Source organism: Melanotaenia boesemani, chromosome 22 (genome assembly GCF_017639745.1).
Source record: "Melanotaenia boesemani isolate fMelBoe1 chromosome 22, fMelBoe1.pri, whole genome shotgun sequence".
In the NCBI taxonomy this organism is placed as follows: domain Eukaryota; kingdom Metazoa; phylum Chordata; class Actinopteri; order Atheriniformes; family Melanotaeniidae; genus Melanotaenia; species Melanotaenia boesemani.
Genome location: NC_055703.1, coordinates 24798948 through 24813467, shown reverse-complemented (window position 1 = coordinate 24813467; position 14520 = coordinate 24798948). Strand labels below are relative to the sequence as shown.

At 38.7% G+C, this 14520-nt stretch overlaps 1 protein-coding gene across 1 annotated transcript in view; it reads right to left on the bottom strand.

Annotated features, from left to right (window-relative positions):
* Positions 1-864: 864 nt before the first annotated feature.
* The window catches only part of galnt14 (UDP-N-acetyl-alpha-D-galactosamine:polypeptide N-acetylgalactosaminyltransferase 14 (GalNAc-T14)), a 242583-nt gene continuing 228927 nt past the window's right edge, over positions 865-14520 (bottom strand). Inside the window, exons 14-15 of the mRNA XM_041975516.1 lie at positions 12530-12649; positions 865-4426 (exon numbers count right to left, since the gene is read on the bottom strand). Of these exons, the coding sequence (XP_041831450.1) occupies positions 4268-4426; positions 12530-12649 (279 nt within the window). The 3' untranslated portion in view covers positions 865-4267. The remainder of the gene's footprint in view (positions 4427-12529; positions 12650-14520) is intronic.

Sequence of the window (14520 nt, the reverse complement as noted above, 5' to 3'; positions counted from 1 at the left end):
GATTATCATTAGAAATTAATAACTGGGCTTTAGGCTTAACTTTAAAAATGCGTTATATACACGCTATTAACCTATGTGTCCCAAATCTTTCTCAACAGCCATTAAAGCAAACAAACCTAGCATCAATTGTGAATCCTGATGAAACCCCACAACATGAAGTCAACATCCACCCAAAATGTTTTAAGTCTATTTTCAAATCATCTCCAGAAACCAGACCCTGACAGTATTTTCTGCCAAGTTAATTAATTCTGGGACATTACTGGGATCTGGGAATATCCCCTTAAAGTTTGTCCTGGTTGTCATGTAGTTCACCAGGAACATTTTGTAATGTAAATATAAAATACGCTTGTGGACATGTGTTTTTCTCTTGGCTGATTTAACTAAAATAACAAATGAATTTGAAGTTCCCCAACATATAGGGACGTCTGCTACTGCATAGCCTTGTGTCGGTGTTTTCCAAACAGTTTATGGTTACTGTGTTAGCAGGGATATACCGCTAACAACGCATGCTAAGCCCAGTCTGTTGCTATTTCAGTCCAGATTTCTGAGCTTGTTCAACTCAGGCATTTAGAACAATTAATAAGTTAACCCCATCAGTGCTTGTGTCTTTTTCCCTAAAGCTCAGAAGTTTTAAACTTGACTAAACTTTTATGACAATATTTCACTCAATGTAATTAAACCTTCTCTGAAATATCCACCTCTTTGTTAATGTTACCTCATGTAGTGAAATATCACAAAGATAACCGAATAGTTCTATGCAAACTTATTTCAGTTGAATTTCTTCCATTTAACTGCTGTAATAACAGTAATGTAAAAACAAAACAAAACCTTCAGTCAGGCTTATTTTAAGTTGATATCCTTTTATTGGGCATTTTGAAGAATATGTGTGCTCCCGTGGACAGATGGAAGTCCTCTGCTGATTCAATAAAACTGAAGCAGCTGTCATAAAACCTTTATTATAGAATCAGACAAGATATCAAAATGATGCAGCTGAGGGTGTAACACACTGAAGTGGGACATAAAAATCCATCTCTGCCTCTTGTTGGGGGAGCTCTAGAGAATATCTGAACATTTTTAGGTCAGCTGTTGTTGTTTTTAGACAGTTTTGGAATCTGATAGAAACCCAAAGAATAAGATGACATGAAGGTCGTGTGGTACTCCATGTCTTGTTCGTGTGCAGAACAAAAGAACATCTCAGGCATGAGACCAGAAAAGGTTTAGATAGGTCTCAGATTCTGGAATAGCACAACAGTGGAAAAGCCAGCATCACTCTGGGTTTCAAAATCCTGCAAACTTAGATTATACTCTCAGTACGGAGTTACCTCTGTTAGAGCAGTTTTCCCCTCAGTTAAACTGTGAAACTTATGCAGCAGCTGAAGACTGAACAAGTCGGATCTCCCACCAGAACAACAAACATAAAGAGCTGCACTCATCCTGTTCAGTTTTTACACATTTCTTCTCATGTCCCCGTTTGTCTGAAGCCTTCTTCTGTCTTCTGTCGGCTGCTTCTTTGGCTCGAAAAATGTGTCTTGTCAGTTTTTGTTTACCTGTACCGTAGCTCAGGCAGAGCCTGCTCCAGGTTTTGTTTGCTTCCCCGGTCTTGCTCTTCTCTCTTTCTTTTTCATTCTTTCCCTGGAATAAAATCTGGTGGCGTTGGCAAGAAACGTGCAGTTTTAACAGGAAATACTGAGAGTGAGAAAATAAAGATCATTTTTAATGTAAAATACATGTTTCTAATAAATTAAAGGAAAAAAAGAGAGTTATATTTTCCAGAGAAGCTTAAATCTGTCATTTTTAAATTTGTTTAAAACTTTATTCAATAAACACAAAAACAAGGTAAACAAATTTCAGTATCTTCACTGACCAAATGATTGTATTTAAAAAACTAATTCCATTAGTTTCCTTTTAACATGACTTTTTATGGTGTGGGAACGAAGGATAGTCATTGTTGCAGTTTTTTAGAGCAATCATGTTTATTCTTGCTGAATCCAAGGTTTCAGCTCCTCAACAGTTTCTGGTTGCTGTATTTGTTCCTTTTCATGATGCTCCAGATGTTTTCAGTAGTAGACGTAGACGGCAAGCAGACCAGTCAAACACGAGTCCACGCTGTTGGACGTTGAGCAGAATGAAGTCTGACATTCTCCGTCTGAAATAACCACGAGAATAACTGGGAGAATTCCTGCATCCACGAGTGTGAAGCCTTCCGTGCCATAAATGCTGATGAACCCGATGCTGGCTTTTCCAGGTTCCTCTGATGACATCCTGGATTTCTGAACTTTGGCATGGAGAAGCTGGTGTCAGTTTTACCCAAAAGTAGCAGAAAGGTGGACTTATCAGACCTCGGGACGTGTCCACTGGCTTTCTGTCCATCTGAGACAAGCTGGTGTCCAGAAAAATCTGCAGTGTTTCAGCTCAGAGCTGATTTATGTTTTCCTTTCTGTAACACAGTTTCAGGTTCCTTTTCTGGATGCAGAGATGATCCAAGGTCCTCCTGAGTCCTCCTGAGCTGATGTGTCTGTATTGATTGTGATAGCATATTAGTTTCTTATGAAGTGCTGCCATCCAACACCAGTTCTTGGCCTTTACACACCGAGATTTCCTCTGAGTCCCTTACTCTTTGCACAATATTCCTCGGTAGATGCTGTAAGGCCAAAATTGCAGTTTGTGAGAAACATTCTTTTAATTTACTGTTAATTCTTTGCTGGAATTTGGCACAAAGTGGTGAACTACAGTACGACCCACCCATGGTTGGAAAGAATAAGTCTTTGGTGGATGTTCTTTTATACCCAATCCTGACACCCTTACCCATCACTATTTAATCTGCTGATTGGAGAATCTTCCAGAACAACATTACTGTATGTTAAATAAACCATTGTCTTTCTTTGCCTCTCACCCTAATTTTTTATTGTACTGCTGCATTAAATGTTAAATTTGTTGATGTTTTCATAACACAATAAAGTTGGTCAGTGAAGGCACCAAAAATAATTTATCTGGATGTGTCTGAAAAAGGTTTAAAAGGATTAATGACCGACAGATTCATGCTTTTGTTGCATTTCAGGAAGCTTAAACTTCTCTGCAAATGAGGCTGGAAGCTGTGCGGTATTAAATAAAAACATTTGGTGGAACATGGTGAAGCTGAAATTCGATATTAAAGATTGATAAAACATTTTAATTTAAAAACAACAGCAGTCGTCTCCTCGGTTCCCAAACGCTTACAGACTGCATCTCAAATTCAAAGAAGGATCATTAACTAAGCTGCTTAGATGCCATGTCCTAAAATCTGTTTGGTGAAATTACATGGATGCTTTTGTGTTTCCTGGTGCTGTCAAGTTACCCACAATCCTTTGCACACAGGAAAGTCGGTGCAGATGGAAGATGGGTCGACTTTGTTGTGTCTACCATATTTGTTGTCACTGTAAAGTTATTATGATTGTAATCTGCTCAAAGAGAGCGAAGTATAAACTGTTAGCTAACCAGCTACCAGCTGTTTAACAGCCACATCAGTGTTTTTGATGTTATGTCAGGTGTAATTGACAGTGGAACAGTTGCCATGACGACCACGTTAGGACTCTTTAATTACATGTTTACTGCCCCATTTTTTTTTCTAAAAAGTGTACGTCCCTGGCATCAAATTCAAAATAATTACATAATTAAAAAGAATAAATAAAAGAATAAATTCTGGATTTTAAATGATTTGAAAATAATTTTACTTTGCTTTTATTACACTTTTGAGGGTCCCGACGTTGAAGGTCAGTTGAAGTTAATCAACACATGAATCAGGATTTTGTGCTTTTCGTGCTGACAATGACAGATTTCCAACCAAGCAGACCAAAAACACCACTTGTGTTGGTTCAAATGGTCCGACTGCTGACCAGCTTCAAAAGCAGAAGCTTTCATTGTAAAAGATTAGAGGACACATTGTCTGGTTCATGTTCTTCTCCTCAAGCAAAGTTTCATTCCAACTTTGACAATTCAGGGTTTTAAGGTGCACTTGGTTTCAGTCTCAAGCAAACTTCTAACGTCTTCAGCCAACACATCTTTCATGCATCTCTTGCTGCCACCATATTTCTACCCATCACAATATACCTTTATACCAGACACAGTTCTGCATATCTGTTCATTCTTAACTTTAAAGAGCGGTAAAAACTTTCTGTTCAAACCCCGTGGATGCAGTGCCGTGACGCGATTGCTCAAACATCTTCAGTCTGCACGAGCGGCGGTTTCTGCCCAGCTCTGAGGTGAAGAGTGGATGTGAAAGATCAGAAGGTCATGAAAAAGGGACTTCCCATCTCTGTGTGTATGCACTCAGTTCGCAGGGGCTGATGACCAGCATTCGGGACGAGTCCATCCCGTCCAGAGCCATCTCTGAGTCCAGGCAGAACCGAGAGACGAGGTGCTCCAAGTGAGTCCCCGACTTCTGCCATCGCTGCAGGAAAAAGAAGAAAGACCAAAGATAAATTTTAACCATATTGACATCTTCATGCAAGCTAACTTTATCTTTTCATTTACTGTATGTTCACACCACTCGGCTTATCAAACATTAAACCAACAAAAATCTTTTTATATTCATTTCTACAACAGATTCACTCTGAAGGGAAAAGAGAGATTTTATAATCCTGCAGCCTTTCATAGAGAACAAGAGCTGGACTCAAAGTAGATATAGATTATTCTGTTCAGTCAATAAAATAAATTCCCCTCAACTCTTACTCTAATAAATCTTTAACAGAACTTGGACTGTGCATGAAGATGTACTGCATGATGCATCTGTTTTATGTCACACATCACTGTAAAGGCTGAAAAGCACCAACCTACAAAAGACAACACAGACATCTAAAGTAATACCAGAGGAAGGATGTGAGTACGCCCATCTACAGTATCATAGCTGCACATCAATAACCCACAGCTCAAACTGGGAAGCTCATTATACATTAGATAGTTCTTTAACAACAAGAGAGAGAGAGAGAGAGAGAGAGAGAGAGAGAGAGAGAGAGAGAGAGAAACTGTGAATTAAACGAAACAACAAAGGGGTCAGAATGTGATAATTCTTCATTTTTTTCATTATATTCTTTCCCACACTCAGCCACCTGTCAATCATATACTGAAGAAATTGCACCTACAGTAAGTGGCAGTTAATAAAAAGTAGAAACTTGTTGTGAACATTTCTGAATACTGACCCCAGTGAGACTAACATTATCACCATGCTGTTGATAATAAAGGAAAAGTGGAAAAACAGTGTAAAGAAAACCTCTAAAAACTGGACATTCAGAAATATTATTTGTTTACACTTTCATATGGAACATTTTAACTATGAAATGGTATTTATAAGTTATTTTATCACTGAGTCAAAATGAAGAAGAAAAAAAAAATCAAACAATGAACATATAATTTTTGATTTTATTACACGGCCACCAGCAGTTTAGCTGCAGTCACATCCAGGTTAGTTTCATCATTAGGAAATTTACCATCCAAGCTGGGCTGAGATTAGTCTTACTCAGATCTCCCAACTGTGTCACGGCCAATCACCTTCGTTAAATATATAGATTAATGAAATTAAAGGAAAATGAATGAAAAAGACTTTATTTATCCCAGAGAGAAATGTCAATGTTGTAGTAGTTTTTTTTTTAAATATCGCCGTGTTTTGGAAGGTGATGACTGGCAGGAATGATCTCAGGCTCTTTTCTTTCTTCTACTGGAGTTGAAGAAGTCTCTCACTGAACACGCTTCGTTGTTTCTTCACTGTGATGTAAAGAGGATGTGAGGAATCATCCACTATTGTCAGCAGCTTGTGCAGTAATGTAATGTAGAAGTCATACATTTTACCAAAGTTTTGATTTTTCTGGGTTAAAAATAAACTTAAATCATTTTAATTCTTATGAAGGCCCACTTGTGATACCCCGAAAAGACCACTAGGTGGAGTCGTCTTCTAAGTTATTTTTTCATCTGCCTGTTCTTTGACTTAATGGCCACTTTCTAAAAGTCTGTTTGCTAGAGTGTGTGTGGTCCAGGTATTAAACATGTTGAGGGGACATAAATCTATTTAAACATTAACATTACAGATCCTCTTTAGGACAAAAAACAAAGTCCCGACAATATAAATCCTTCAACGTGAAAGTGACGACATGTTAGAATCAGGTTAAGTGTTAGTTAAACAGTTATTATGGGGTTTGAGTTAAAACTTCAGGAAATTAATATAAGTTTGTGCAAAGCCCTTTGAAGGCATGAATAGATAACTGTGTTTGTTTTTGTGTGTGCATTATTCATAGCAAGGAAAGAAAGCATGAGATATGATCAGACATGGAAAGAGGCTTTTATCTGGCAGCGGGTCTGAAACCCAATCAGAGAGAAGAAGATTGAAAGATAAAGCAAGAAAGAAAACGTGAGTATTAAAGAGCAAAACAGAAATAACGTATCTCCATCGGTGTCTTTGTTTGTCAGTAATTTGAGGAAGCGCGTGTGTGTTTATGTTTAGGTTGGAGCTTCTGAAGCGTATCTCGGTTGTGTATCTTAATCTCACGAGGCTTTCTGACAAAAACGCGCAGGCTTTGTCCTGATAAATCACACTGGTTCTGCGGCAGCGTTGTCAAGATGACACGCTCGTCATGGCGCAGCGATGGGCCGCAGAGCTTTTAATTGGAAAAAAAGAGGGAGGGATAATTAAAAGTAAATCAATTAGTATTCACCTCATTACTGACTGCTGCAGCACGCTGACTTCCATAATGAGAGCAACATTGCGTCTCTTTTTATAACTATTATACATACATTAAAGATCATCCCTTTCAGGGTGACCGGGGGAGATAAGAGCGTATCCCATCATGCTCTGGGGTCAGGCTTGAGTCATCGCAGGGTGAATACAGACCTGAAAACCCCTCCAGGTATAAAAATTTAATGTCTGCTTCTTGACTTTCTTACTTGAGAGTAATTTAGTTGGTTTGGATTTTCCTTTCAGACTTCATTTGGAGCAGAAATCAGCAGCCAGACCTACAAGCTAAGCGCGTTTCTGTAAGGTTGCATATTTTTGTAGAAATAAGTTAATGAAAATGGCAAAACTAAAAATAAAATGATATGGAAAAACCTGGATCTGACCCTTTATGCTTTGCTTCCAAGCAGCCAGACGTTCTTGTAATCTTTTAAAATGGTTTAAAGTTGAGCAACAGTTCTCCATCATTTCTGAAAGTCAGTCAGTTTATTTTTGGCCATTGGTTGTTTTATTTAGTCAGTCTAGTTGACATATTTATGCAACTTCTTTTGTTGCAACTATGTGAAACAGCAAAGATCAGACAGTCTGACAGACAGAAAACCAGATTTTAGCAGCAACAAGGTGATTCCCAAACAGCTGTTAGCTGGAAACCTGGCACATCTCAGCATGGAGGCAGAAACTGGACATGTGGAGGACAAAAGAAGTCAGGACTAAAAAATCTACAGCAGATGAACAAGATCTGAAGGTGATGTCCTGAAGAAATAGGAACAAATCCAACAAAGCCCTGAACCAGGACCCGAGAGATGCATCTGGAACTTTGGTTTATCCATCTAATGATGGCTGAAACCTCGGGAGAAATGGTCTCCACTGAAGGATGGCTGTCAGGAAGCCATTTTTAAGGGGAACAGGAAGAAAAAGCTGAGGTACGCCATGAGATGAGACGTATGAGATTTTTCCATGCTGTTTTAGCATATGGCGTAATGCTTATGTAACACAGTTAATGTGGTTTAACTTGCTAAGTTAGACATAAAATCATTTCCATGGAGATGTTAGCTCTGGGGCCCTCTGTCAGAACTGGTGAGTAAATGCCGCTGGATGTGGCAGGACTGATGAGACGTAAGTACCTGAGGTAGGCTGCTTGGTAGAGCACTCCCAGTAGGGTTTCTAACTACATATGTGAGCTGCTTGCTAAGCGTCACCAGCGTCTAACCAGCATCTAACCAGCATCTATGTTTCTGATTGGGTAAAGAATTTTGTTATAACTGACTTATTTCTTTATTGCTGGTCTGTGATGAGACAGACATGAACGAGAATAAACTGTGGCCTGAAATGGCAAGCCAGCCATCCTTCCATTATTCCCACACAAAGATGAGATGAGATGGGATAGTACTTTTATTAATCCCACGTTGGGGAAATTCCTGTTGTTCCAGCAGCAAGTGAAAAGTTAAAGATTTAAAAAGTTAAGCGAATAAAAGAAGCCCAGGTGTGTAAACGCTGTAGTATCTGTAGTGGTGTGCACCAGTTAGTAGTAATATTAGGATTTACAGTATTTACATAAATGAATCATTATGTTATCAGAACAATAATTGTCGACTTGATTGTTGAAGCAGCCTCTCTCTTCAACATTATTTACTCTGCAACCTGCCTCCTCCTCCTCCTCCTCCTTCTACCAACTGCAGCTCAACAGTTTCACACAAGTTGATCTGAAGCCTACGTAGGAATTTTTGTGGGTCTATTTTCTGTCTTTGGAAATTCCTGCAAACAGAAGCAGCTCATGATGAGTCGGTTTTTCACTTATTAGTCAGTCAACGCTATTTTCTTTCTTTCTTTGATGTGCTTTAGTTGTGTTTCCACTGCTTTCTCTGTGTGTTGTATTTTCTTATTCTTCCTCTTTCTGTCCTTATTTTAACCCCCGTGTGCCTCTTCCTCTTCCTCGCTGTGTCTCTTTACCTGTCAGCTCTGGGCTGTTTCTCTGCTGGATTTTCGTTATAATTAGCCATCATCGCCCTATTTCCTGCCTTCACACAAACACACACTCAACTGGTACATGTAGCAGCACTGTGTGTGTGTGTGTGTGTGTGTGTGTAAACAAAGGTTTACAGGGTTTAGTTACATGACAGAGTTGCGCTTTGGTGGCTCTGCTGCAATAAGCACACAAACACACACACAGTGTTCACAGATGCTGATGTTTGTGACAAGTTTGGTGTCTTAAGAAGAATGAATCGCTGCCAGGTACACAACACCTGCCTTTCTCTGCAGTGCATGTGAGTGTGCATGTGAGTGCATTTGAGTGTGCATGTGTGTGTGTGTGTGCTAAGAAAAACCTCAGTAATTTCTGTCTCTCCCTGCCTTCATCCTCCCTCACTGATTCCTTCTGTTTTCATCAGTTTTAGATTTCGTTTAGATCTTCTTTCTGACCTTCTTCATTTACATTTTTCTGTCTTTCCACCGTTTCATCCATTACAGTGGTCACTCTATTTAAAGACTGTTTTCTAGTATATGCATGACTGAGGATGGTGTATTTGTAAATTAACCACTTCAGAGGACATTAGTGACTCATCCAATACTCTGCCACTCACTGAATATAGTATACACTGTTTCCTCTAATATAAACTCTACTGCAATGGCTCCCACACCTTTTTAAGATTGTACCCCCGTGGAAAGATTTTTCAGCCAAGTAGCCCCTGACTAATGCAAACCAATGCTGGAACACTACGGCCTGGTACTCCAGCTCTACCATCCTCAGTAAAATCAGCTCAGTCATCACCAGGTCAGAGCTGCCAACCATCCAGGACCTTTACAACCAGCGCTGCAGGAGAACATCCAGAAGGATCCTCCCTGACCCCCCAAGTTCTCAGCTGTTCATACTCTAACCGTCAGGCAAACGGTTCAGAAACATCTGCACACAAACCAGCAGGTTCAGAGACAGTTTCTACCCACAAGCCATCAGCCTATTCTTGTTTTACTCTGTTCTATTACTATTACATTATTGTATTTTACTGTACACGTTCTTACCTGTTTCACCAGTAAACTTTTTAACCTTTTAACTTTTCTGTTGCTCTTACTTCGCTGTACAAAGATGAGTCAACAGGAAGCCCAAAAAGCTTCCTTTCCAGTAACGATGCGCGTTAATATTTGGTACATGACAATAAATAATCTTGAATCTTGGTTGGAAACAGAAGTAAACACACTTGGCCATTAGGACCCAATTTATTAACATTTGTAACTAAAGAAACAATTTTACACTTCAAACATTTTAAAAAGTCATATTTCAAACACGTTGAATGCAAAGCTCTAAATTCTAACGGCTAAATTCCTCCTGACGTTTTCCCCTCCAGACTTTAGCAGAACAGGAACATGGTACTAAATATTCACAGTATTTGGATTAAAAGCCTTATCAGAATAAAAGTGGTTCATATATATTATATAGATTATATTTATAACTTTCTACTTATTTCATTTCTTTACTTACTGTATTACTTTTACTTATCTTACTACTTCTTATTAGTGACAACATCTGCTGGTAAAAACATCCATGCATGTGTTCACATTGTCAAATAAAGCAGATAAACAAATATATTTCATACACAACACACACACACACACACACACACACACACACACACACACACACACACACACACACACACACACACACACACACACAGACTGTAATTACCAAGTTTGGCAAGAAAACAGGAAAAATTATACACTAGTGTTTTTAATAGAATATATATTTTTATATCTTTTTTCCTTTTTAAAAATCTTTTTCCTAATTTCTTTCCTTTTTCAGTTCTTTACCAATTTAATTTCTTCTTTTCATCATTTTAATCTAGCTTCACTTTTTTCTTCATTTCCCTCCAATTTTCCTTATTTTTATATTTATATATTTATATATATATTATATTTTTATATTTCATCTCCTTTCTCCACTTCTTTCTCTTTCTTCTTTTTTCATTTTCAAACTTTAAATTCTCTTTTTTCCCTTCTTTCATGTCTGGTGTTACACAGGACTCCTCGGAGACAAGGACAGGTTAAACATTCTTTATTCAACAAACAAGATATACGTGAAGAGGTCTTACTACGACGGAACTGAAGGATTAGATCAGAGGGACAGGAACCATGGAATGGAGTAGGGGTGAATCCGCTGTGTGTAGGTTAAGGTCAGACAGGGAATGACTGTGGTGCTGGTGTATATAAAGGACTGGGAAACAAAGGAAGACAGGTGTGGCAGGTTGACTAGTTTACTGATGAGCGGATGAGGAACAGGTGTGGAGGATCAGGGAAGTGAGGAGTGAATGGAGGAGTGGCAGGACAGATTGTAACATCTGGCCACCTTCCTTTTATCTCTGCGGACTTTCATTTAATTAATCTTCCCTTTTCTCTTGTTTCTCTGTTGCAGGTTTGTTTTTCTCCTCCTCTTCCTCTCATTAACTCTAAAACAACACAGAACCCAGGTTGCTGGTTAATGCTGACCTCTTGGCCAGGTGAAAGATCCTGATTTCAACAGGTTTCATCAGGTTAAATAAAGCTTAAAATACTACTACTACTACTACTACTACTACTAATAATAATAATAATAATAATAATAATAATAATAATACAGGGGATGTTTGTACAGGGGAACATGTGTTGGAACAGAAGAAATTCTGTCCTGATTTGCAGCTTTACTTTTCACACCTTTTTTCCGACACTCCAGAAAAACAGCGACAACATTTTCCCTGATTCTCGCCTTCGGCTGGCGCATCGATTCTACCTCAACTTTCTGTCAGGTTGCTGCCACAGGGGAGCTCACTGCCGAAGTCTGAAAATATTCAGACTTCTAGAAGCTGCAGCGTCACTATTATGAAGCAAGAACCTGAATGCAGCGTTTAGATTTACTTTAATTTATTTCTTCATGTATTTGCTGTGTTTGCTTCACACACACGTGATGTGTAACATGATGCATTTCTTTGGACTTTAATCGTTTATTTATTTTGGTTTAATGTGTTCTATTAATGGGACTTTTTTTTCATTTCCACATCCTTTTCCTCTTCTTTCTGTCTCCCTTCCTCCTCTTTTTACCTCTCATTTCCTACAATTTTCTCCTTATTTGTCCACACAGATGACTCACGGCTAGCCAAACACAGACTAATAACGGCAGTGAGTGAATCACACACACTGTGCTGTAATACAGCAGCATGTAAGAACAAAGAGATGCTTTTCACGTCTGATCAAACCACATATCCGGTGTATTTTGCTTAGATTGTAAGAATCCAGAAGGGATTAGCACAAACACACTGGAGCAGATTTTTCATGCACGCTGAACAGTTGGTGAGGTGTAATGAGAAAATCTTCACGTCTTTCCGTCCCTCGACTGCTTTTCCACACTTCCTCTCTTTCCTCCTTCCTTTTCCTCCCTTTCCCCATTTTTGTCTTGCTTCATCTCTCCTCCCCTCCCTTCCCTCCTCCCCCTCTTGTTCTTCCTCTCCTCTCTCAGGTGATTTATTGGTTGTCAGGTTGTTCTCTGCTGCAGGGGCTTCTGGGACGCCGTCAAGGTGCCCAGTGGTCAGGTAATGACAAGTGTGAATGTTGTGTGTGCATGTGTGTTAAGAGTATTCAAAGCTGCCTGTTGAAAACAGAGTCAAGCATCCAGCTCCACTGTGTGTGTTGATGTGTGTGTGTTGATGTGTGTGTGTAAAGCAATCATCTTTAGATAAATCTATCTCTACATTAATTAACATTTAGATGCATTTATCTGCCATATGATGTACGGGAGTGACTCGCCTGCAGCTACACACCACCTGTCTGCCTGAGCCGTGTGCATGTGTGTGTGTACGAGTGTGTTCAGACCTGCTTGCCATCCGCCATGTTGCAGGGCAGCAGCAGGACCTGGGAGGCAGGGAAGGTGGTGGACAGAGACAGGCAGTGCTGCTGCTGACGGATCTGCTGCCCGTGAGTGTACACCCACTCCTGGGGAGAGAAAGACACACTTCATCATCATTTAAAAAAAAGAAAAAATCTTTTCATCAAATGTCTGGTTGGGTTTGGAAAGCTGGCATTTTCCCGAGCTGCTTTGAGTTGGCTTATGATGGCTGAGGATAAAGTCATTAAGGCTGCAACAACAAGAAGGTGGAAACAGGAAACTAACATTTAGGTGTAATTTTAGTTTACTAACTAGTTTATTAATGATATGGCAAAAACACGTGGACACAGGAACTTCATGACAGCTGCACAATGTGTGTCTCAGCATAACGGATTGGTGTGTGTGTGTGTGTGTGTAATGATGAAGTAAGAAAGAAATCTTGGAAATGCTGGAAGAGTTTCCATTTGCTAGTCTGAAGTGAATAAACGTGGCTCTGTGCTAAATAAATAAATGTGCTATTAAATCAGATCTTTTTCAAAGCGACCTCAGTCTGAACGGTCACGTTGGATTTCATCCGACTTGTACATCACTGAAGTGAGACAGACGTCAGAAATCTGCACATTCGCACCCACAGATGTACCGAGGCTGCAGCCACTGCTGCACGAAAGGCCTTTGTTAAGATTTCTTTCTCCTTCTTTCTCATTAATTGGTTATAATTTGCTCAGTTCTGACTGCACAAGAACGTCCTAATTAATGCGCCAACATGTGTAGCATCAATATTTACTGTAAACACAGCGTGCTGTGTGTGATGTCAGGTCTCTTCAGGGTCGTGTACAGTTCACACTGAAATGTGAACAACTACGCCAAAAATTCTTCAAACATCAGATCTGCAGTGTGAAGGTAGTCTTTGTTTTCCAGCAGAAACAGCTGCTGAGTCACATCATTTCTTTCGTTGCCAGGTCAGATGGGTTTACATGTTGTTTACACATGTAAACCCATGTTGTTTTGAAAAAAGCTTTTTCAGCATCCTCCAGATGTTAATCAAAACCAACCAGAGTCTGTTCAAGATAAATTAATAGGAAACAAGAAAAAGAAATAAAAAAAGTTATATGTCTGCAAAAAGAAGCACAATAAACTTCAGAGTCATATTTTCTCAAATTGAAATGAAATGTGGTCAGAAAACTTAATTCTTCTCACAAAGGAGTTCCTGTATGGAAGGTCATTATGTCAACTCCTCTGAGCTAAAAAATACTTAAATAAATACAGACATTAAATTAATAAATGTGCTATTAGAGTTAAATTTCAGTCTGTTTAGGCGGATCAAAGATGAGGTCTTATAATCATGTTCAGTTTTTAGTTTGTTTAGTTAATCTAGTTTTATTTCCTATGTAATGGCACCCAATCATAAGATGACCCAATCTGAAAAAAGAACAATACAGTAAAAGCTTTTTAGGTCATGTTGTATTTAAATTTTATAGAACAAAAAATGGTTTTATTTAATAAACCTGACACACAATGAGAGATTTAAAAATTTTAAATTTTATTCAACATGGAATAAAATAAAATGCCTTAATTTGTCCACAGTGGAAAAAATTCAGTGCATCAGCAGCAAAAAGTAAACCCATCAAAAAAGAGACAGAATAAAATAAAAATAAAAAACTGTAGAAATTAGAAAAGTCTAACTAATCCCATTTTTATTGGATTGGGTTTAAATTTGTTTTGAACAACAACTAAATGTTGAGGAACATTTAGTGATCTTTGTTTCTATGGTGATGAAAGGTTATTAAAGAAAACTGCAGAGATTTTAACTGATAAAATAAGATAAAAAAGATAAAATCAGTGTGCAGCTTTAGGATATCCTTTATTCTGTGTTCTAGTACTTCTCTAAAAGGAAACTAAACTGAGAGCATAAAACAATGAAAACTACAATGATCCCACATACAAGCTGGTGCATCGGTGCTCCAGACAATCTAATACT